Here is a 23,559-nt window from a genome sequence, read left to right as displayed (position 1 = left end):
GGTTTCTCTTCCCCCGTTTTCTCCTCATAGACACTCGGGAGGGTGCCTGGCTTTTGCTCTGCCCCCCACCCCCAAGCCGCCCTTTGGCTTCTCAGTTCTGGCGGAGCTGCTCCCCGGGGGGCGGCCGGGAGGGAGGAGGCGGTGACGGCACGGGTTCCTGCTCTTCCCGCTCTGCCGCCTCCTCCTCTCAGCCCCTCGTGATGTAGGGCTCCAGATGGAGTCGTCTTGCGGTTTGAGTAGGTGGGAGGGGAGTTTTTTTTGGGGGGGGAGGTTTTCAAGCCTCCTCTGCCTGCAGTCCCGGTAGGGAGAGGCGGCGGCGAAGATGACAACAGCGTGGGTGGGGGGAAGAGCAGCTCTGAGGCGAAGATGCACGTCCGCTGGGGCTGCCGCCGCCTTCCTCCTCGGGAAATCCGCTGCCCTCCCTCAGCGCGAGGGGAAGGGACTCTGGCGCTGAGGAGGGAGGATGCAAAAGCAAAGCAGGGAGTTGGCGCTGCACACCATGTTCCTGCCCCTCTCCAAAGCATGGGGTGGGTTGCAGCGTGTGGCATCCTGCCTAGCGGGGTTTGGGTGTGCGCAGGGCGGGGGAGGGAAGCCCTCTTTCCATCTGCAGGTTTTTAATCCCAGCAGTGGCTTTCTCCTTCCTGCCGAAGGTTTAGTTGAGCCCCCCCTCCGGAAGCCATCGATCCCCACCTTTTGTTCAAATTTCCCTCGTTTACATCCCCTCCCACACACGCGCCACGACGCAGGAATGTGATCCGCGTGGGGGCGGGAATGAGCTTACATTATTACAAAAAACAGTAATAATTGAATGCAGTGACAATAATTTATGATAATAAAGAGTGGACACATAGTCCTACAGACACAACTGGCCCTTTGAGGGTGACCAAACTGCTGATGCGGCCCCCGATGAATTTGAGTTTGACACCCCTGCATTAAAAGGACAACATTTCCTTCAAGAGTGGAACTGTTAGTTTGTATCTTTGGGGTGCACCAAGAGGGCGAGCCAGGCAGACAGACCCAGGGTGTCATAAAGTTACCCCAGGGAAGGGGCAAGCTTTTACAGAAAGGGATTCATAGAGGCAGGACTCCCTATACTGTGGACACAAGGGATAGTCTCAGATACAGCCCTGAACTTCAAGAGGTACCTGGCCACGGTTGTGCTGGAAGAGGACTCTCGTTTGTATAAAAGAAGAGGAAATAGAATAAAACCCTCGAGTTCATGAGGGAATACAGAAAGGCTAAGGGGAGCAATAGGGGGGAGGCTCGGCTTACCCCAGACCATCCCTGTTAGTTCTGTTGATAAGTGAGAGGTAGAATAAATAAGATGGAAGCAAGGGTATTTCGTCACACCGGGCGCCTAAAGGTGTATAATGAAGGTGCCAGGAGAGCATTCCGCAAATGGAGAGCCCTTAACTCCGAGCCGGCCTGGCTTTCAGCAACAGCACTCGAGGGTTGGCTGATAGGACAACCGCAATTCCCCTGGTAGGAGAAGGGGCTGGCACAGGCCTCAATCGCCAACTGCCTGTGCTGTGTGCCCCTTACCCGGCCTGCCCCACCTCCCGCACCATACCTCCCCCCCCTACCTTGAACCACTGCGACTCCCTCCCCGCTCTCTCTGCTCCTCCTCTTCCCATGCACATCCCACAAAGAACCCCGGATTTAAACACATACAAGTTAAAAAGAGTTTTAAACATTTTAAATGTTGAGTTCATGATAACAAAACCAAAAGGTGCATGCCCCAAAACCATGCTTTCACAACTGCAGTCAGCCAGGGCCGCACCCTCCTAGGCTGGGTGGAAGAGGCCTGCTTTGCCAGGCAGGGAGCAGGTCCCACAAGACTCACACCCCATAATGCCATGGAGTGACACCGTGTCAGGGCCTTCTTGGTTGAAGTAGTGAGCAGCTTGTAACCACCAATAACTTAGGGTTGGTGTTTTTGCTATAGGCCGCACCTATAATGATGCCAAGTGTGTTTGTGTGGGGTCGGGAGCCTCCCCCTTGCCCTTGTGGACCACAATATATGGTGGGTGAGCGAGTGTTTGGCTTGGTCGCGCGCACTTTGTATAGGTCTACTCTTTTGTCAAAGTCACTTGAGTAACGCAGATGGAGTCCAAAGAGAAAAGTCTTGATAACAGTTTGCTGAGGAAACGGAACAAAAGCTGCGTACATTTTGAGGAAAATGTAACAGAAAGGTTTTTTTTCCCCTTAGGTCACGCCTTGTACATAGAGACAGAGAAGTACAACCAAGCATAAAATTTTCCTCAGAATCACACACCAATCAGAGCACATGTTACCTCAGCAAAGGCCATGCCACTCTGCCACACCTCTACCTGTTTCCCTGTCGACTAGCTGACTTTAGCACAAATATAGGACTACGATTTCAAGATCCTGAGTTACTCATGATGGGCACCCCACTTCTCAGAAAGAGGCGGCAGCAATTTGTTGGCTTTTACCTCTGTCCTTGCCCTCCATTGTGCTTCTGAGATCTCTTGTGTGTCCCTTGGCCTCAAATATTGAGATTTGTTTTTTCCTCCTCCTTTCTTTAACACAACAGAATCACATATAGCTTCTCTAAAGTCAGTTCCTTCTTTATTTAGATCTTCAGAATCGGAAGAGGAAACAAACGAAGAGGAATGGGAGCCCAAAAAGAAAGTTGCAAGGAAGGCCAGGGTGCCCAAAGCAAAAGTGCCGAGAGCGAAAAAACCCACTGCAGCTGCCCAGAAGAAACCAGCTGTGCCTAGGAAAAGGACCAAGAAGGTGGCAGTAAAAGAGGAATTGGTAAGTCGTAGAATCTAGGAAGCAGTTTACTTTTCAAAGCATTGGAAAGAGTGGATAACAATTGTCGTAAAGGTAAAGGACCCCTGGGTGGTTAAGTCCAGTCAAAGACTACTTTGGGGTGCTCATCTTCAGGCCAAGGGAGTCGGTGTTTGTCCACTGGCAGGTTTTTTGTCATGTGGCCAACATGACTAAACCGCTTCAGGCACATGGAGGACCGTGATGAGTGCCAGAGCGCACGGAAACGCCATTTACATTCCTGCCACAGCGGTACCTATTTATCTGGTTGCACTGGTATGCTTTTGAACTGCTTAGGTTGGCAGAAGCTGGGACAGAGCAACAGGAGCTCACCCCGTCACGCAGATTCAAACCATTCACCTTCAAGCGCAAGAGGCTCAGTGGTTTAGACCACAGCGCCACCCATGTCCTTGTAAAAATAAATTTCTGTGGGAGCAGGGGGTCTACACTTGGAGATCCCCAGGCACCCCCAAACTTTGGCCCTCCAGATGTTTTGGACTACAATTCCCATCATCCCTGACCACTGGTCCTCTTAGCCTAGGGATCATGGGAATTGTACGGCAAAACATCTGGAGGGCCGCAGTTTGGGGGTGCCTGCCACACCCAGTTTGATTTTTTCACAGGTGCCTGGGGGAATTTTACTTCTCTATAAACGGTATGCTGTAATTCTATGCTTATGTATTTGGGAGAAAGTCCCACTGAATGCAATGGGGCTTACCTCTGAGCAAAGATGTACAAGAGCGGAGTGGTAAAAGTGAAAAAGACTCCTGAGTCCACAGTCTAAAGTTGTGCAGACCCTTTGCTGTGTGCATGCAGAACTTCATGCAAGCAGAATCTGACCTTTCATTTTGTTCTGGGCATCAGATGAATTTATGTTGCACAGACAGCACAATCCATGACTTTGGAAGAGAATGGGAAAGCCTCTGAACACATGAACAACATAAGAGCATGCTGGATCAGGCCAATGACCCATCTAGTCCATCATCCTGCTCCCAGAGCTCCTTAAGCAGGACCTGAGCACAAGAGCTCCTCTCCTGTGGCTTCCAGCACAACCGAGCCATTGCAGTTAGTAGCTATCAATAGGTCTAGTCTCCATGAATTTGTCCAGTCCTCTTTTAAAGCCACCCAAGTCGGTGGCCATCGTTTTGGAGTTATTACTTTTGCACCTCCAGATCAGACATGTCCAACCGGTTGATCGCGATCGACAGATAGATTGCCATGGTGCTCCAGGTTGATCGTGGAATTAAATAAAGTGATCCCCGGGATGCTCCTGATCGATTGTTGGATTAAAAAAAGATTGTTGGATTAAAAAAAACGATTGTTGGATTAAAAACAGTGGGCAATGAATGTCCGCGCTCTCCGGTGCTAGGTTCCTTTGCCGCCGCTACCGCTGGGAAAGCTTGTATCCCCTGCAGTGGCGATAGAGTGGGGGAAGAAGGGAGGGTGGCGGGGCCACCCTCCCCCTCCCAAAAAAGCTCAACAACCCTGGGCAAAGCTCCCCCAAACAAGCTCTTGCCAATGACAATGGGTAGATTTCTTTATACTGGGAGTAGATCACAGTCTCTTGGGAGTTGGACGTGCGTGCTCTAGATCAGGGGTGGCCAATTCCCAAGAAACCTTGATCTACTCACACAGTTAAAAATTGGCAATGATCTACCCCCTTTTGCAGGGTTCAGGTCAAAGTTGAGCTTTTTTTTTTTAGGAAGGAAAGCCCTGCTTTTTAGGGGTTCAGGTCAAAGTTGTTGATATTTTTTTAGGGATAAGGAAAACCCTGTTTTTTAGGGGTGATGGGGAAAGTTGTTGAGCTTTTTTTTAGGGGAGCCAAAGTTGATGAGCTTCTTTGGGGGGAGCCAGTGATCTACTGGTGACCTACCACAGATGTCCAGTAATCTACCGTACTTGTATTGAAATAAAAAATAATTCTGTCTAAAAATATGGTTCAAAAGCTTTAACTCACAGAACTTAAACTCAAACAACTTAATAACAAAGTTAAATTCACAAGGCTCTCCTTCTTTTCCTACTCTCACTGTAGAGGAAAAAGCAAAAGAAAAAACGACACAGACATTTGGATACAGTAAAAATATATTGCTTATTGCATTCAAATTATTATTTAGTACATCTGTTACTGTTGTTTTAAAACATTTGACTTAAAAAGTATCAAAGGTCGAAAAAGTGAGAAAGGAAGAGAAGGGGGGTTGGGGAATGGGAGGAAGGGGAGACATAGGGTAGCTATAAGTTTGATGTATTTTATAAGTTGACTTTGTATCTCGGCTGGAAAGTTTTTTGTATTCATATGTATTGGGGGGGGAATAAAAATAAAATAACAAAGTTACATTCACTTAGTGATGCATTTTTGTTTTGAAGTGTCAGGAATAGCTCTAGTGGCTTTAGCCCAAACGTAGCAGAGTTTTCTGCACAGCGCAGAAGCTAGTTGAGGTGGAAATGACTAGTCGGCTAGACACAGAATAACTATTTACAGGATTTATTAAAAGAAAATAAAACCAGCAGAGTTTCTGCATACAAAGCAAAGCAAAATAAATCCTTTCTCTCTCTCTCTCTCTCTCTCTCTCTCTCTCTCCCTCTCTCTCTCTCTCTCTCTCTCTCTCTCTCTCTCTCTCTCTCCAACCATACGCAGCACTCCTACTCCTAACACCCACAAGAAAAAACTGTGCTAGCATTCCTAGATAACAGTGTTCAGTGCTGGTCATTAACCAATCAGAGAGCTGTTGCCAGGCCAGGCAGACCTTGGCTTTCTGCCAAGAGTAAATTGACACTGCCTTGAGTTAATTGTGTGAAGCAAGAATCTGTAAGTTTCCCATGAGAACCAATTAACAGAAACAGAACAGTTATGCTTATGGAAAGGCCAGAACCCAAAGCAGCTTCTGGCATATCCATTTATGACTCTTGGAGCTAGGCTGAAACTGGGTTCATCGTGTGACTAGGCCGTGCATCGTCCGTGCGCTTTATCTCTCTTTATTTTATCAACGTGCATTCTAAACGTGTTTTTGGTGGCTTGGGCAGGACACATCGGTGCCAATTGCTGCTCCTGGGGGGAACGAAGATGCGTTTCATCTGCTGCAGCCTAAAGAGGAGGAAGATGTCGAGCCGAGATCTGCAGCCCGCAAGCTCCCCGTGAAAGGACGCCCAGCTCACAGCCTGGAAAACGCCGAAGGACCCTCCACAAGTGCCGCGGCAACGAAACGGAAAGTGAAGTCGGAAGAGCCTGAAGAAGATTTTACATTCGACGAGCCTCCTTTAAAAAAACCAAAATCAGCCACATGTCCTCAGGGAAAGCCTGTGAAATGTGCAGCGAGTGCAAAATTGGACGAAGAACATAAAATGAACTGGGACATTGTGCAGGTATGAGATCTTTTCCCTTTCATAACAAAGCTCACATAAACCTGTTGCGGCATAAAGAAAGCCTGTGGTCTGGACCGAGGCATAAATTTGGTTTCTGTTGTATATAATGGCAGTGCTGGATGTATTCCAGGAAGCAAATTAGCCTTTATTTATTTTTTATAAAATAAATTGCATACTTTCCCCTGTTCTAATGAGAACCTACCCTGAGCGAAAGCAATGGTGCAGGAAGGTTACAATTAGTGTTGGGTTTCATGAGGGAATATCAAAAAGAGGTCATTCAGATAGTTGTGAACAGAATGCGGGGCAGGGGGGGCGGGATAGGAGGTTTCTGTTTTTCAAACTATCCAACTTGGCGTTACAAACTCCACAGGTAGGGAGATATTGAGAAATTAAAAAAAGAATGGTGTGTCTTGTTCACCTTCATACTGGTTTACAGGTTTTAAAGCTTATTCATGAAAAAGGACGACAGTTTTATAGGTAGTTTATTCTCATTCCCAGGATTTTATACTGGGAATGGATGTAGCTCAGTGATAGAGCATCTGCTTTGCATGCAGAAGGCCCCACTTGAATCCCTGGCATCTACAGGTATGGCTCAGGATTGTCCCCTGCCTGAAACTTTGGAGAGATGCTGCCATTGAGTGTAGACACACCTGGGGTGAATTGACCCAATGAGCTAACTCTAAAAAAGGCAGTTTCCTATGTCCCCATTTTTTTTGAAGCATTGGCTGCTCTGAGGTAATTTTTGAGGTATTTAATTTAAAAACAACAAGAAATCAAAATGGCTTTAATAATAATAATAATAATACGGTAATAATAATAATAATAATACCTAAACATTAGGAAGAACATTAGGAAGAACTTCCTGACAGTAAGAGCTGTTCAACAGTGGAACTTGCTGCCAAGGAGTGTGGTGGAGTCTCCTTCTTTGGAGGTCTTTATGTGGAGGCTTGACAGCCATCTGTCAGGAATGCTTTGATGGTGTTTCCTGCTTGGCAGGGGGTTGGACTGGATGGCCCTTCTGGTCTCTTCAAACTCTATGATTCTATAATAATAATAATAATAATAATAATAATAATAATAATAATAATAATAAATAATTATTAATAATAAAAATTATACACCGTCCATCTGGCTGGGTTTCCCCAGCCACCCTGGTTGGCTCCCAACAGAATACGATAAAGACATCAAACATTAAAAACTTCCCTAAACAGGACTGCTTTCAGATGTCTTCTAAAAGTCAGATAGTTGTTTATTTCCTTGAAATCTGATGGGAGGGCATCCCACAGGGCGGGTGCCACTACCGAGAAGGCCCTCTGCCTGGTTCCCTGTAACCTCGCTTCTTGGAGTGAGGGAACTGCCAGAAGGTCCTCGGCACTGGACCTCAGTGTCCGGGCAGAATGATGGGGGTGGAGACGCTCCTTCAGGTATACTGGTCCGAGGCCGTTTAGGGCTTTAAAGGTCAGCACCTACACTTTGAATTGTGCTCGGAAACGTACTGGGAGCCAATGTACGGTAGGTCTTTCAGGACCGATGTTATGTGGTCTTGGCGGCCACTCCCAGTCACCAGTCTAGCTGCCACATTCTGGATTAGTTGTAGTTTCTGAGTCACCTTCAAAGGTAGCCCCATGTAGAGTGCATTGGAGTAGTGCAAGCGGGAGATAACTAGAGCATGCACCACTCTGGCGAGACAGTCTGCAGGAAGGAGTAGTACGAGATGGTAGTACTGGTAAACAGCTGCCTTGGACACAGAATTGACCTGTGCCTCCATGGACAGCTGAGAGTCCAAAATGACTCCCAGGCTGCACACCTGGTCCTTCAGGGGCACACGTTTACCAGGATCATGCCTTGCAGCCGCAGAGGTGATTTCCGGCGCTGCAGACATGCTCATAATTATTTGGGGGAAGCCTTGACCGCTTAAATTGGTATCATAAAACTCTAAAATTATGGTGTGGATGTGCGTTCATTTGCTGAAGGCAGGGCTGGCCCAGGACCTTTGCCATTAGAGAGAAAACAGAAAATGCTGTGTGCCCCCTGCCACCTTCTCATCCAGCGGGCGGCTGCTAGCAGACATGCAGTAGAGGAGGAGGAAGTAGAGGAGGAACTGACAAGTGCAGGAGGTGGCAAGAGGTGCGCTTGCCGGGGGCCAGATCTGGCAGCCCTCCCATATGCCTGCAGCCTGCTGCCATGAGGTCACTGCCTCACTTTGCCTCATGGGTGAGCTGGCCCTGGCTGCCCGAGATTGAGATTTTTGGGGGATTGCCAGGCTTATTCTTCACTGCTAGGAGAAAAGAGAAGGAGCTCTTTTGCTTCTGTTGCCTCACACCAGCCTGCCCTCTCCCACACAGTACAGAGGTACCTCGGGTTACAAACACCTCAGGTTACAAATACTTCGGGTTACAGACTCCGCTAACCCGGAAGTAGTACCTCGGGTTAAGAATTTTACCTCAGGATGAGAACAGAATTTGCGCAGCAGCAAGAGGCCCCATTAGCTAAAGTGGTACCTCGGGTTAAGAATGGTTTCAGGTTAGGAATGGACCTCTGGAACGAATTAAGTTCGTAACCAGAGGTACCACTGTACTGGGCTGTACAAGCATATACAGTCATACCTTGATTCTCGAGTTTTAATCCATTCCGGGAGTCTGTTTGACTCCGGAAACGGTTCGAAAACCAAGGCGCAGCTTCCAATTAGCTGCAGGAGTTTCCTGCAATAAGTCGGAAGCCGCGTAAGCCACATCAGACATTTGGCTTCCAAAAAATGTTCGCTTCCGAGTTTGCGACGTTCGGGAGCTGATTTGTTTGACATCCAAGGCATTTGACTACCAAGGTACCACTGTACGACAACAACCCTCTTTTGTGAGAATCCCAATTGACTTGCTGGGCTTCTTATTTACTGTTTCAGGTCTTGTCGCAAAGGACTGGTGTTGAAGAATGGGTGTGTGCGAACATAATCCGCCTCTTCAACGATGACAATACTATTCCTTTCATTGCCCGGTATCGAAAAGAGCTTATAAACAACATGGAGGCCGATGCGTTGCGTGAAGTGCAGCAGACGCTGGAAGAACTACAGTATGCCATTTATTATTTATACCCCGCCCATGTGGCTGGGTATCCCAGCCACTCTGGGCGGTTCCCAAAAGAATATTAAAATCATGATAAAACATCAAACATTAAAAACTTCCCTAAACAGGGCTGCCTTCAGATGTCTTCTAAAAGTAAGATAGTTGTTTATTTCCTTAACATCTGATGGGAGGGCATTCCACAGGGCGGGTGCCACTACCGAGAATGCCCTCTGCCTGGTTCCCTGTAACCTCACTTCTTGCAGTGAGGGAACCAACAGAAGGCCCTCGGCGCTGGACCTCAGCTGAGCAATGGGAGTGGAGGTGCTCATTCAGGTACTGTATACTGGGCTGAGGCCATTTAGGGCTTAAAAGGTCAGCACCAACACTTTGAATTGTGCTCGGAAACATACTGGGAACCAGTGTTAGATCTTTCAGGACCGATGTTATATGGTCTCAGTGGGCATTTCTAGTCACTAGTCTAGCTGCCACATTCTGGTTTAATCATCATCATAATGAATTTATTAAAAATGAAAAAAACATGTCCAAGTTTTCTAGGCAACACAAATGGATGTCTAAGAAACGTTACTTAGGGAATTGGTTTCTAGGAAAGGAGGTGCCTCCCCTAAACTTAGAAATTGTTTTCAGGTGAGGAGAAAGGTACATAAGGGGCTGTCAGCCATGTAGCTCAGTATTGTCTACACTGACCCACAGAGGCTCTCCAGGGTTTTAGGAAGCAGTCTCTCCTAACCTTTCCTAGAGATGCTGAAGATCTAACCTGAGACCCTCTGCATGCAAACAAGTTGCTCTATCCCTACGCTGTGGCTCTTTCCCAATGCTCCAGAAGTACATTGCCTTCTTACAGGCCTTTAGGTTGGGAGAGATAGAGTATGTTGTTGTTGTTGTTGTTGTTGTTGTTGTTTAGTCATTTAGTTGTGTCCGGCTCTTCGTGACCCCATGGACCAGAGCACGCCAGGCACTCCTGCCTCCCGCAGTTTGGTCAGACTCATGTTGGTGGCTTCGAGAACACTGTCCAACCATCTCGTCCTCTGTTGTCCCCTTCTCCTTGTGCCCTCCATCTTTCCCAACATCAGGGTCTTTTCCAGGGAGTCTTCTCTTCTCATGAGGTGGCCAAAGTATTGGAGCCTCAGCTTCAGGATCTGTCCTTCCAGTGAGCACTCAGGGCTGATTTCCTTCAGAATGGATAGGTTTGATCTTCTTGCAGTCCATGGGACCTTCAAGAGTCTCCTCCAGCACCATAATTCAAAAGCATCAGTTCTTCGGCGATCAGCCTTCTTTATGGTCCAGCTCTCACTTCCATACATCACTACTGGGAAAACCATAGCTTTAACTATACGGACCTTTGTCAGCAAGGTGATGTTTCTGCTTTTTAAGATGCTGTCTAGGTTTGTCATTGCTTTTCTCCCAAGAAGCAGGAGTCTTTTAATTTCATGACTGCTGTCACCATCTGCAGTGATCAAGGAGCCCAAGAAAATAAAATCTCTCACTGCCTCCATTTCTTCCCCTTCTATTTGCCAGGAGGTGATGGGACCAGTTGCCATGATCTTGGTTTTTTGATGTTGAGCTTCAGACCATATTTTGCGCTCTCCTCTTTCACTCTCATTAAAAGGTTATTTAATTCCTCCTCACTTTCTGCCATCAAGGTTGTGTCATCAGCATATCTGAGGTTGTTGATATTTCTTCCAGCAATTTTAATTCTGGGTTGGGATTCATCCAGTCCAGCCTTTTGCATGATGAATTCTGCATATAAGTTAAATAAGCAGGGAGACAATATACAGCCTTGTCGTACTCCTTTCCCAATTTTGAACCAATCATTTATTCCATATCCAGAGATAGAGTATAGGAAATGCATTAACTTCTGTGGAGCTGGCTTGGCCACTGCCAGTTTGTCCAGGATAGATTGTAGAACCTGTCTGAGATTCCATAGTCTGCTCCAAAGTTTTGGTGGAGCTGAATGAATTAGCTCCAGTTCAGGACAGTTTATGGACACATTACTTTGGCTTGGGAAGTTGCCCTTTCTGTTGATGAAGTGGGACACTATGTAAATATAAGACACTGTGTCCCTTGCAGTTGCAAAGTTCATGTAAATTTCTTTCTTCACACTAGGAGATGCCTGCAGAATTAGGAGTGAAATAAAAAAATTCCTTCAGTAGCACCTTAAAGACCAACTAAGTTTTTATTTTGGTATAAGCTTTTGTGTGCATGCACACTTGCACACGAAAGCTTATACCAAAATAAAAACTTAGTTGGTCTTTAAGGTGCTACTGAAGGAATTTTTTTATTTTACTTCGACCCAGACCAACACGGCTACCTACCTGTAACCAGAATTAGGAGTGGTTTGTCTACATGTGTATTAATTGGTATGACATTCATTTTTGTTGCTTTTTAATCTTAGGACTGTCGCGAAAAAGGTTCATGCTTCGATCCAGAAGCTTAAGAAAGAAGGAAAGCTCTCGGAAAGCCTTTTGACTGCTTTATTAAACTGCAGAACCTTGGAGGAGTTGGACCACGTGGTTAGTATCTTCTTTTTAAAATGTAGATTCAGTAGATTCTTTTAAAGCAGTGTTTCATCAAACATCCACGCGCCTATCCACAAATGTTTTGTCTTCTGAGAACCTCTTCCTCATTGCAGAGGATTATGGGGTGAATACTAGGATGCATTCTTAATTAGGAATGTAGGAAGAATGCCTTATGCCAAGTCAAACCATCTGGCTCAGCACTGTCTAGAAGAATGTTTTCATAAGGCTCAGAGTGTACTGTTTCATATAATTGTTATGCAAAGCATTCTGTGTACCTCTTAGCTGTGGAACTGTGATTTTTGCTATGAACATTCCTTGTAAAGTGCAAAAAGATAATGGGAATTGGTGGCAGAAAAATTCAAAGTAAATATTTATTTAAAGCATTTATAAATTGATACTTAAAAACATCCAGCTGGTTCTCTCTCTCTCTCTCTCCCACCCCCCCCCCCCCGAGACACACACACATATATGAATGAAACAAAAATATACAGTGGAACCTTGGTTTTCAAACGTGATCCGTTCTGGAAGTCCGTTTAACTTCTGAAACGTTAAAAAACCGAGGATCAAAAAGTGTCACCAAAGTGAATAGAGAAAATTGAGAAACATGCCGCAGAAGATGTTCATCTTCTGAGGTGCATTTGAAAACAGAAGCATTCACTTCCTGGTTTTCAGCATTTGGCTTCCAAAACGTTTGGCAGCCGAGACGTTTGAAACTGAGGTTCTACTTTACATATATTTATGTATAACTATCTATATATTATATATAACTATAATTGAAACAAAAATGCAGCATAAACCTGCAGTAAACAAATAAATCAGGAATTTGGGGATTCCGTTGTGTAAAACAAGGTCCAGTCTTATGGGTCAAGGTAGGGAAATCCTGGGCAACAATATGAGTCTTTACAAGGTGTCTGAAGTAACTGATGGTTCCTGCTTCACGGATTTTTTGTGTGGTTTTTATATTGTCATGCCGTGAAGCGCCCTGAGATCAATGGATGAAAGGTGGTATACAAATTTTAACAACAACAACAGCAGCAGCAGCAGCAACAACAACAACAGCAGCAGCAGCAGCAGCAACAACAACAACAACAACAATATGGTAGAAGGGAGGGCATTCAGATTGCAGGGCCGATGGCAGAAAATGCTTAGAAACACTAACACTAGCTTAGAAAAACAAAATACATATAACCTATATGTGTATCTGGGTAGGCTTGCCTAAACAAAAATGTTTTAACCAGGTTGTGAACGAGAAGAGCCTATTGATGTCAATAGGCAGGCAGTTCCAGAGTGCAAATGCTGCCATGCTAAAATATGGATTACTTACAAGTACAGACTGAATGTTATGTGAATCATATAATAGTGCCAGTTCCACAGACTGAAGTGGCAGGCTGGGCATATGTGGGGTCAGGCGATCCCGTGAACAAGCTGTTCCCAAGCTGTTAAGATGCCAACAGTAGCAAATTTGCAACCAGTGTTGATCTCTGAGCAGAGGCTGACAGGGTCTCACTCCTGTCAGCAACTATGCTGCAGCATCCTTAACTGCAGCTTCCAGATTGAGGGCAAAGGAAGCACTGCATAGATCACAACGCAGTAATCCAACCTTGAAGTCACCAGCGTTCTGTGATATTCTGTAGAGTGTGGTCCCACATGCAACTGCATGCATTTCAAATCTAATGTGTTCTTCACATCCAGCCTCTGTTCTCTCTCCTAGTATGCGCCGTATAAAACGGGAGGCAAAGGAACAAAAGCACAAAGAGCCAGGCAACTGGGATTAGACCATGCTGCAAATTTGCTCATTGAGAACCCAAGAGAACTCAACCTACACTCTTATGTCAAGCCCAGTGTCGAAGGTAAGGGCGTCCTTTACTGAAGCAGAGAGTGCTGTGCAGTGGGTTAGAGTGCCAGGCTAGGACCTAGGAGGCAAGGGTTTGATTCCTCAATCAAACCAGTGTGGTGTAGTGGTTAAGAGCGGTAGACTCGTAATCTGGGGAACCGGGTTCGTGTCTCTGCTCCTCCACGTGCAGCTGCTGGGTGACCTTGGGCTAGTCACACTTCTCTGAAGTCTCTCAGCCCCACCCACCTCACAGAATGTTTGTTGTGGGGGAGGAAGGGAAAGGAGATTGTTAGCTGCTTTGAGACTCCTTCGGGTAGTGATAAAGCGGGATATCAAATCCAAACTCCTCTTCCTCTTCTTCTTCTTCTTACTGGGTGATCTTGGGCCAGTCACCATCTCTCAGCCTAACCTGCCTCATGGGGTTGCTGCGAGGATAAAATGGGGAGTAAGAGAACCATGTACATCACCATGATCTGCTTGGAGGAAAAGGTGGAATAGAGATTTATGTAAAAAAAAACACCAAACTGTCTCAAGAGGCAATGGAGTGCACCTCTGGGGGTGAAGTCAAACTGCTGAGGAATCACAGTGCCTGCTGTGGCTGCAGAGACCGGTAGCTTGCAACTGCTGCCTCCCGTGATGTTTTTGCTGCGAAGTGACCTCTCTCGACACAAGACTGGGCTGCCCAGGAGACAAGAGGAAAGGAAAGCAGAGCAATACGTTTGGCACCAGCTTGCCTATAGGTGTTGCCGGAAGGAGGCATACAAGACGCCATCCCACCACCTTAGGGACTCTACTCTGGATTTGTGTAGGGTTCTCTCCTTTTCTTCTCCCAAAGATGTCCCACTAAGCAGTGGGCACGGAGTGAGTGTAACTGCAATAATAATACAGTAATAATAAATATGCCTGTTGTCTTTGTAGTGATGTATGGAAGTGAGAGCTGGATCATAAAGAAGGCTGATCGCCGAAGAATTGATGCTTTTGAATTACGGTGCAGGAAGAGACTCTTGAGAGTCCCATGGACTGCAAGGAGATCAAACCTATCCATTCTTAAGGAAATCAGCCCTGAGTGCTCACTGGAAGGACAGATCCTGAAGCTAAGCTTCCAATACTTTGGCCACCTCAGGAGAAGAGAAGACTCCCTGCAAAAGACCCTGTTGGATGTTGGGAAAGATGGAGGGCACAAGGAGAAGGGGACGACAGAGGACGAGATGGTTGGACAGTGTTCTCGAAGCCACCAACATGAGTCTGACCAAACTGCAGGAGGCAGTGGAAGACAGGAGTGCCTGGCGTGCTCTGGTCCATGGGGTCACGAAGAGTTGGACACAACTAAAAGACTAAACAACAACAATAAATAAAGCACCAATCATCTATCTGTTGTATGCTCACAGACCTGCTAAAACAGAGCATACAAAGAATAAGGCCCCTATTAATTTCAGAGGCAGATATAATGAAATGAATGGGACGTGTTGCAGTATTGGATGGGAATGATACAGTGGTACCTCGGGTTACAGACGCTTGAGGTTACAGACTCCGCTAACCCAGAAATAGTACCTCGGGTTAAGAACTTTGCTTCAGGATGAGAAGAGAAATTGCGCAGTGGCAGCGCTGCGGCAGCAGGAAACCCCATTAGCTAAAGTGGTACCTCGGGTTAAGAACAGTTTCAGGTTAAGAACGGACCTCCAGAACGAATTAAGTTCTTAACCCGAGGTATTCTGCTTTTGAAGAGGAGAAAATTGCTATTGAAATGTGGTGGTGGTTTTTTAGTCTCCTGTTAAATCACAAATTCCGTATATTTTATTATTAATTGAATTTATCTGTTGATTTTTTTGCAGAAGTCTTTCAAAGTGACGTGCAAAGATTTAAAATGCACATATGCCATAAAATAAACACACACCCACACCAGTAAAAATTCACATAATATGAAGACATTTCATCTAATCACAATACAAGAAGGAAGAAAATATCCTTTCTCACCCTCCTAAAAAATTAATACCAAGACATGCTAAAAATTGCATCAATTTTAAAACCGAAAGCTTGCAAACTATATCTAGCAATGTGTCTCCTAGTGTAATTATAGATAAATCTGTAGGGGGCAATATTAGACAATAAAACAGGCTGGTTTTTATATGATTCTTATAGAGGAACTAGTAAATACTTTTTTCTAGTTCATCTGTGGAGAAGTTTTTCTTGTTCTTTTTTATAAAAAAAAGATTGAGCATTTTTTAAAAGAACAGGTTCTAAATTTGAATCCGTTAGGCAGTGTCTAGCAAAGTAAGGCTACTCAAATTATCCCTACTCAGCACTGATAGTTAAATATAGCTCCTAAATGTTGGAGCACATCCACAATATTGGGGATGTTACCAGGGCATAAAATATAGGAATGAAATGAATAACACAAGGCTCAAATATATTTTCTTCCAGGTCTTTCCACGGTTGAGGAAGTAAAATCTGGAGTGCAGCACATCTTGGCTGACATGATTGCTAAAGATAAAGAGACGCTGGATTTCATCAGAGATTTGTAAGTCCTGTTGTTACAGGCAGTTTGCTTTTATCATAGGCCACTTAAGTTCTTATTTTGCAGCTTTTATGCATTCATTTCTGCATGTCTTCATGGGCACGGTGGAAGGGGTTCATCAGGTTTGGATACAGGTGGAAAATAACTCTGACACTCCTTAGGTACATAGGAAGCTGTCTTGTAGACCACCTGGCTGCAGCTCTTCAGGGTTTCAGACAGGGGTTTCTCCCAGCCCTACCTGAAGAAGCCAGAGCTTGAACCTGGGGGCTTTTGCAAAGAAAGTAGGTGCTCTACCACACAGCTAAGTCCCTTCCTGTTTGGCCACATTAGATTCTGCCAGCATACTACCTGCAGGCAGTTGTGTAGCACCACTGAGTGAGCTCCCAAGTCCTGTCCTTTACAAGAAGGGTGGCAGTGGAGTGTAATTCAGGGCAGGCAAAAGGAAGGCCCCTGTGGACCTCTGATGGGATCCAGCTGGTTTTCATCTTCTGCATAAACCAGGGGCCTATCCAGGTATTTGTGTGCTTAGAAGAATATAGGGAAGAAGAAGAAGAAGAGTTTGGATTTGATATCCTGCTTTATCACTACCCAAAGGAGTCTCAAAGTGGCTAACATTCTCCTTTCCCTTCCTCTCCCACAACAAACACTCTGTGAGGTGAGTGGGGCTGAGAGATTTCAGAGAAGTGTGACTAGCCCAAGGTCACCCAGCAGCTGCATGTGGAGGAGCGGGGACGCGAACCCAGTTCACCAGATTACGAGTCTACCACTCTTAATCACTACACCACACTGTGCTCTAGATTTGCATGTTGCATGAAGCGAATGTTACTCCATATGAATCAGACCATGGTTATCCATGGGGTGGGGGGGGGGGTGGGGAAAACCCTGGAACTGGAATTCATTGTGGCCCAACAGTGAACAGGAAGGATCAAAGCAGAATCCTGAATCAGGGCATGGATGCAGGGGTTGCTTGCAGCCAAAGCAGCAGATTACATCTTTGGCCACTTTGCCATATGAGGCCAAAAGCCCGTCTAGTGCAACATCCTGTTCTTATCAGGGCTAAGCAAGTGCCTTTTGGAAGACCCAAGCACAAGAGCCTCTGTCATTTTCTGCTCTGTCTTGCTTTGATTGGGATCCTTCCATAATTCTGAAAATTGTTTGTTTTGTTAAAACGTAATATGATAATAACGGGCAAGTCACTATCAGTCCTTTTAATGACATTCACATTACTTCTATTCAAATTCTGTTCATCTTTTTATTAAAAAAAATATAGATGCCAAAGGAAGTACATTTGTATTCAGTCATCTTTGGCAAAAGTGACCTCGAAAAAGGCCAACGAAAAAGATGTCAACAAGTTTCACCTGTACCAGAATTTTTCTTGCAACATAAAGAATATTCAGCATCACCAGGTAGGTGCTTAATTATTGCCCCTCCGCTGCATAGAATATTATTTCTTTATCTGTTAAACAAATTTGTAGACCATTTAGCAGCACAAAGCCTTGAAAGCAGTGCAAGATAATAACAAGGGGTTGCACTCTTGGGAAGAAGAGGTTCGGACTTTGGGAATGCTCCTCATGACTGGAAGCTCAGATAGCCTTAGTGCCTTTTATCAGCTTTGGCTGGTACGCCAACTATGGCTGTTTTTGGACAGGGATAATCTGGCCATGGTGATCCAAGCATAGGTAAACTCAAAGCTTGGTTTTTTTTGCAGTGTGATCTGTGTGGGGGGGCTGTCTTTGTGCCTGACGCAGAGGCTCTAGCTGGTGCAAAACACCATGGCTAGACTGTTGATGGGGGCAGATGGTTGCCAGCACATAACTCCAGTGATTACAATAAGCTATTGGACTGGGTTCAGGGTTCATGTATTAATTTACAAGGCCTTTGAAAACTTGGGCCCAGGATACCTCAGGGGGACTGCCTTATCTCCTATACAGTGGTACCTTGGGTTACAGGCGCTTCAGGTTACAGACTCCGCTATCCCAGAAATAGTACCTCAGGCTAAGAACTTTGCTTCAGGATGAGAACAGAAATTGTGCGGTGGTGGCGCAGCGACAGCAGGAGGCCCCATTAGCTAAAGTGGTACCTCAGGTTAAGAACAGTTTCAGGTTAAGAACGGCCCTCCAGAACGAATTAAGTTATTACCTGAGGTACCACTGTATCCCTGTCCAATCACTGAGGTATTCGGGGGAATTGCTGTTAGTGATCCCCCATGGCTTGTACACACGATTCCTAGCTACAAGGAGCCATGCATTCAAAATGGTGGGCCCAATTTTCTGAAACTCCCTTCCAGTTGAGGGCAAGCAGCACCCCCCTCCCCACCGTTGAACTTCCAGTTCTTACTGAGGCCTTTAAAAAAAATTCCAAAGTCTTTTATAGTTTAAGCTATGCTGCTTAGAGACAACTGTGATTAAGTGGCATGCAAATTGTTGAAACGAACAAATGAGGGAGAGGAAGGTTTTGAAGTTCTTCCGCACACAGGCCTTAAAACTGTCAAATTCGCTCCTGCAAGTGATGGTCACCAGCTTGGATGACTTCAGTGAATCATAGAATTGTTGGAAGGGACCCTGAGGGTCAATCTAGTCCAACCCCTACAATGCAGGAATCTTGTGCCCAACGTGGGGTTCGAACCCAGGACCCTGAGATTAAGAGCCTTAGCCTCCATGAATGTGTCTCTCAGTGGCTATGTGTTGCACTTTGGCTGATGGAAACTGTATGTGTCAAAATACCAGTTGCTGCGAATCACAGGCGAGGAGAGGCGTTGTTGAACTCGGGTCCTGTTTGCAGACTTCCCATGGGCATCTGAATGGCTACTGTGAAAACAGGATGTTTGACTAGATTGGCATTTGGCCTGATCTGGCAAGCCTCTTTTTGCCCTCCCCCCCTTCCCATCTACACTTTGCTGCCCTTGAACAGATGGCGGAGGGCAGCTGGACTGAGTCAAGGTCATTACGGATTAGCCCAATGGAAAGATTTTCAGCAGACCTTTTAGTACGAACAAACTGTTTCTCCAGAGATACAAGGGAACATGCCTTGTTATTCCGGGACAGTGGCTGAGGAAGAATGAAGCATTTAATTATTTCCTCCTGGGACCGGCAGGAGTTTGGAAGGCTTACTTTGCTTTCCGTCGCTTTGACCCCCAACCCCCCCTCCTCTGAGTTGTGCCCTCAGCCCCAGTTCGTTCAGTCTTTGCTCCACCGTCTTCTAAATCTAACCTCAGACGTCTTGTCTGATGTCATGTCTCTTGTGTCAGCCGCCGCTGCACTGCTGAATGGCTTGGAGAACATCTCCGTGATTGAAGAGTGCTCTGAGCCACGCGGCATTAAACCTGTCAGCTGAAATTGGTCCCAAGTGGCGAGAAAAGGTTAAATAATTGTAGTTAAAGGTGACCTGAAAGAAGGCAAGGTTTTTAAAATAGGGATGTGTGTGTGTGTGTGTGTGTGTATATATATATATATATGTATATGTATATGTATATGTATACACACACACACACACACACACACACACACACACACACTGTATATGAGAACTTATACTGTATATACATCGGGTGCCAAATGTTCCCAATGTCAAAGTAAAAAAAAAAAAAGCACCAACATTTTGGGATTTTTTTAAAGTGTTGTTCGTTATTGTTTTGCAGAAATTCCAAATTAGTCCTACTGATTTTCAAAGCCTACATTGCGACTAAACCACCACAGAGTCCTAATGCTTATTTAAGATTTCCCGGTCTCATAGGCAAGGTTAACGCAACACTCCCGGGCATCTGATGGGGTTCTTGAGTCCCAGCAGGACTCAACCGTTGCTAATTGGCCATGGCCCATTTCCCACAGTGCCCTGAGGTAGTGTGGCTTTGGGGCAAGGTGGGAAATTAAAAAGGGCAGCTGCCTGGTGCCAGCTAGAGAGGTTCCACTACAGGATAAGTGACAGCCCGCTGGAGCCTGGAACCAGCTTGGTTTAACTGGATTTTAATTTATTTCATTTGTTAAATTTACCGGTTGATTTTTCACAAAGGTGACTCAAAGCAACTTGCAATTTATAAACAAAACAAACTGAGTTTCTTCTTCCTCCTTTCTTCCACATGAGCTCCTGCCTTCCTTAACTGCAGTGCAGCGTCACCTCTGAAGCAAAGTTAATGTTCACCAGGGTTAGCCTTCAACCATGGTTTTGGAGACAAGCTTCAAATCCTTGCTTTAGACTCTGGTTTGAAACACATCAAATTAGTGCAAAGGTGGATAATGGATGAAAAGTGGGGAAATTTGCACAGGAGACAGGAAGAGGTGGTGAATGAGCCAGTGGGTTTCTCCCAACCTTTTTAAGCACAGGTAGGAGACCGGGAAACGTTATATCTGCAGTGGTTCAGAGGAAGTGGTATGTGGATTCCATGCTGTGCTTTTATTCGCCCTTCAGTTAGCTAAGAAATGAAAAAGCCATTTGAGGATTTTGTTGCTAACCTTGAGTTTCACCTTCCTCCTGAATTCTCCTGAGTCTTTTCAAATGGATTTCCTGTGCTGCATGCTTATTTGAACAAGGGCTGTGATTCGAAACTAGCCCGTACATGAAAAAGCAAGGACTACTGGCCGGCAGCCAGACATTTGCTGGTTCCTTCCAATCAATATGTGAACTCCAGCTCTCCTCTCTCCTGCACCTCCCGGTTGTTTGCTCCACTTTGCCCATATCTTCTCTGTTATTCACCCCCTTCCAAGCTCCTCTTGCCTTCATTTTCTTGGTGTGCTCCTTCTCTATGTTATCCAGTTGTTGTTACTGATGATTTTTATCCTACTTTTCCACGTATGTATCACAGCACAGTATAAAATGTAAGCAAATTCTTGTAGCAATCATACATAGAATTGTAGAGTTTGAAGGTGTTTTGCCAATCAACGCTGAAATATATTTTTATTTAAACAGAATAGGAAACACTCAAACAAACAAACAAAAACCTCAAACAGGAAACAGCAATAAAAAACCCCTTACACTGAGAAATAACCCCAAAGGAACAATTCCAAAGAAGCAATTCCCCCACCAGATCTTGACCCCCATACAACATCAGATCTAGCTGTAGGAAACCGCACCACTTGGTCCATCACTCTCTCCCTGCTTGACCATGTTGCTTTGCACCATTCGTACCTGCCTCAACCAGGTGGGGCTTGATGTCTCCACAGCTGCCACCTGTGCTGCTTAGGGCTCCTAATCTGGGCATGTAAGCCCCAGCTGGGCCACTCTCAAGGGCAGGAGTGCTGCTGCAAGGACTCGCAGGAAGGACTGGCTGCGCATGGCCAAACCTGCACCACCTTGATTTTTCCTGCGCGTTTTCCACTACAGAAGGGACCCAACTCTCCAATGCAGGAATCCCAGCTTTAAAAATCCCTGAAAGATGGGCCACCCAACCTAGTATTGGAGCCCATTTGCCTTTGGAAACCAGTTGCTTGGAGTCACAGGTGGGGAGAATGCTGCTGTGCTCAAGTCCTGCGTTCAGGCTTCCCATAAATACCCACTTGACTACTGTGAGAACAGGATAGTGAACTCGACGGGCCACTGGCATGATCAAGTAGAGCTTTTTATGTGGGTAAACCAACCCCTTTTCACTGAGGCCTAAGGCAATGTTGAAAGCTCATATATAAAAGCTAGGGGCCAACTGCCACCTTAAACCTGAGTTACAATCGCCACAGTGGAATGTCTATTCGCCCGGGTGTTGGACTGGATGACCCTTGGGGGTCAAGGCTACACTTTGACGATTCTATGATCTCAACAACATTACTTGGCTGGAGCTTGCTCTTAACAAGAATTCACTCGTCCCAGTACGGAAGAAGAGGAGGAGTTTGGATTTGATATCCCGCTTTATCACTACCCGAAGGAGTCTCAAAGCGGCTAACAATCTCCTTTCCCTTCCTCCCCCACAACAAACACTCTGCGAGGTGAGTGGGGCTGAGAGACTTCAGAGGTGTGTGACTAGCCCAAGGTCACCCAGCAGCTGCATGTGGAGGAGCGGAGACATGAACCCGGTTCCCCAGATTAGGAGTCTACCGCTCTTAACCACTACACCACACTGGCTTCTCAGAAGGAGAAACACACCCAGTTGAGATGGAAATGACATTATCTGTGGACTAAGGCAGAGGTGTTTAAACTGTGGTTGCCAACCTGGCTCCCAGAAATCGCCACAAAGTCGCAATTGGACCTACACCCGTAGCAAAAAGCACCTGGTGCCTAGCTAATTTCTAACTCTGGCCTAAGGGGATGGCCACTTGCTTACTTTTCTGCAGATGCTTAGTTTCCAAGCTGAATTTGGCTCATCAGGGTTAGAGTTGGCTATTAATGAGAAGATGCTCTTCTTTGAGCCATTGTTTGTCAAGCTAGTTTGTTTAGAGGGGCTTGGAAATAGGGCACCTGGTTGGGAAATAACCCTGTGAGTCAGGAGCAATGATACTGTCCACTGTATCTGATGAAGTCGCTTGCCGAAAAACATAATTTTTATTTCACTCCAGATAGCTGTCTTAGCTTAACACACACACACACACACACACACACACACACACACACACACACACACACACAGTGTCAGCATGAGAGCATTTGCTTTGGCAGTCAAGGTACCTGATGCTATAACATTTCACATGCAATTTTTTATTATTTGCTGTGTTGTTCAATGATATGTCAGGCTTGGTATGTCAACATGCACAGGGAAAGCTGAGGAATATAAATTGGTGCGATGCCCCCAGGTCATTTTTAGACCATTGTGTTTAACATATGTGACATGTCTGAGTTAGCTAGTGATTGAATTAAAGTTCGTGATTGACACAGCAAGCTTGCTTGTGACAGGGCTGAGGGCCCGTAGCATACATCAACATGCGCAGCGACACAGGAATGTCAACTTTTAACAGCTTTTTAATGGTTTCGCTGCACGTCTAATGTATCGGAAATGTATGGTTTTCTTAACTTTCGGGAGCATGTGGATTTCTGCGTACATAGCAATCATTGTTCCCCCCCCCCCCTTTGCTGACAGTTAAAATGAATACTTATCATCTCATGGAAATGTTATTATTCCATAAGAACATAAGAGGAGCATTTCTGGATCAGGCTATTAGCCTATCTAGTCCAAGCATCCTGTTCTCGCAGTCAAACAGGCATCATTATGCTGACTTAGGCCTTCCTACTGGGTCTGCTGTTGCCTTTGCTCTGGAGGCCCAAGGGATGAAGTGGGAGAATCTGGGATCAAGGCAGAGCTTGGGTTGTGGTCAGAGGGACGGGTGGTAGTTATCAGGTGAGACATCCATGAGATGGGTCCCTTGGTTGGGATCACTTCTGGTTCCTTTGACCCTTTAGTTGTACTCAGATGATCTTTGGGTTTCCAAGCCTTTCTGTTTGGGTCAAGTGGGATTGTGACAACAGTTTGGTTAAATCCCCGCACAGCCTTGAAGCACACACACACTCTCTCTCCCTGGATAAACAGGGCAGGGGAGAATATTTGAG

At 45.7% G+C, this 23,559-nt stretch overlaps 1 protein-coding gene across 1 annotated transcript in view; it reads left to right on the top strand.

The window, feature by feature from the left end:
* The window catches only part of SRBD1 (S1 RNA binding domain 1), a 168,330-nt gene that overhangs the window by 6,232 nt on the left and 138,539 nt on the right, over positions 1 to 23,559 (top strand). The window contains exons 3-9 of the mRNA XM_035111184.3: positions 2,598 to 2,778; positions 5,815 to 6,153; positions 9,053 to 9,219; positions 11,626 to 11,743; positions 13,461 to 13,599; positions 16,005 to 16,101; positions 17,369 to 17,504. Coding sequence (XP_034967075.1) covers positions 2,598 to 2,778; positions 5,815 to 6,153; positions 9,053 to 9,219; positions 11,626 to 11,743; positions 13,461 to 13,599; positions 16,005 to 16,101; positions 17,369 to 17,504 — 1,177 coding nt within the window. The remainder of the gene's footprint in view (positions 1 to 2,597; positions 2,779 to 5,814; positions 6,154 to 9,052; positions 9,220 to 11,625; positions 11,744 to 13,460; positions 13,600 to 16,004; positions 16,102 to 17,368; positions 17,505 to 23,559) is intronic.

The sequence above is a fragment of the Zootoca vivipara genome, chromosome 3, assembly GCF_965207765.1.
Source record: "Zootoca vivipara chromosome 3, rZooViv2.hap1.1, whole genome shotgun sequence".
In the NCBI taxonomy this organism is placed as follows: domain Eukaryota; kingdom Metazoa; phylum Chordata; class Lepidosauria; order Squamata; family Lacertidae; genus Zootoca; species Zootoca vivipara.
This window is presented reverse-complemented; position numbering and strand designations above follow the sequence as displayed.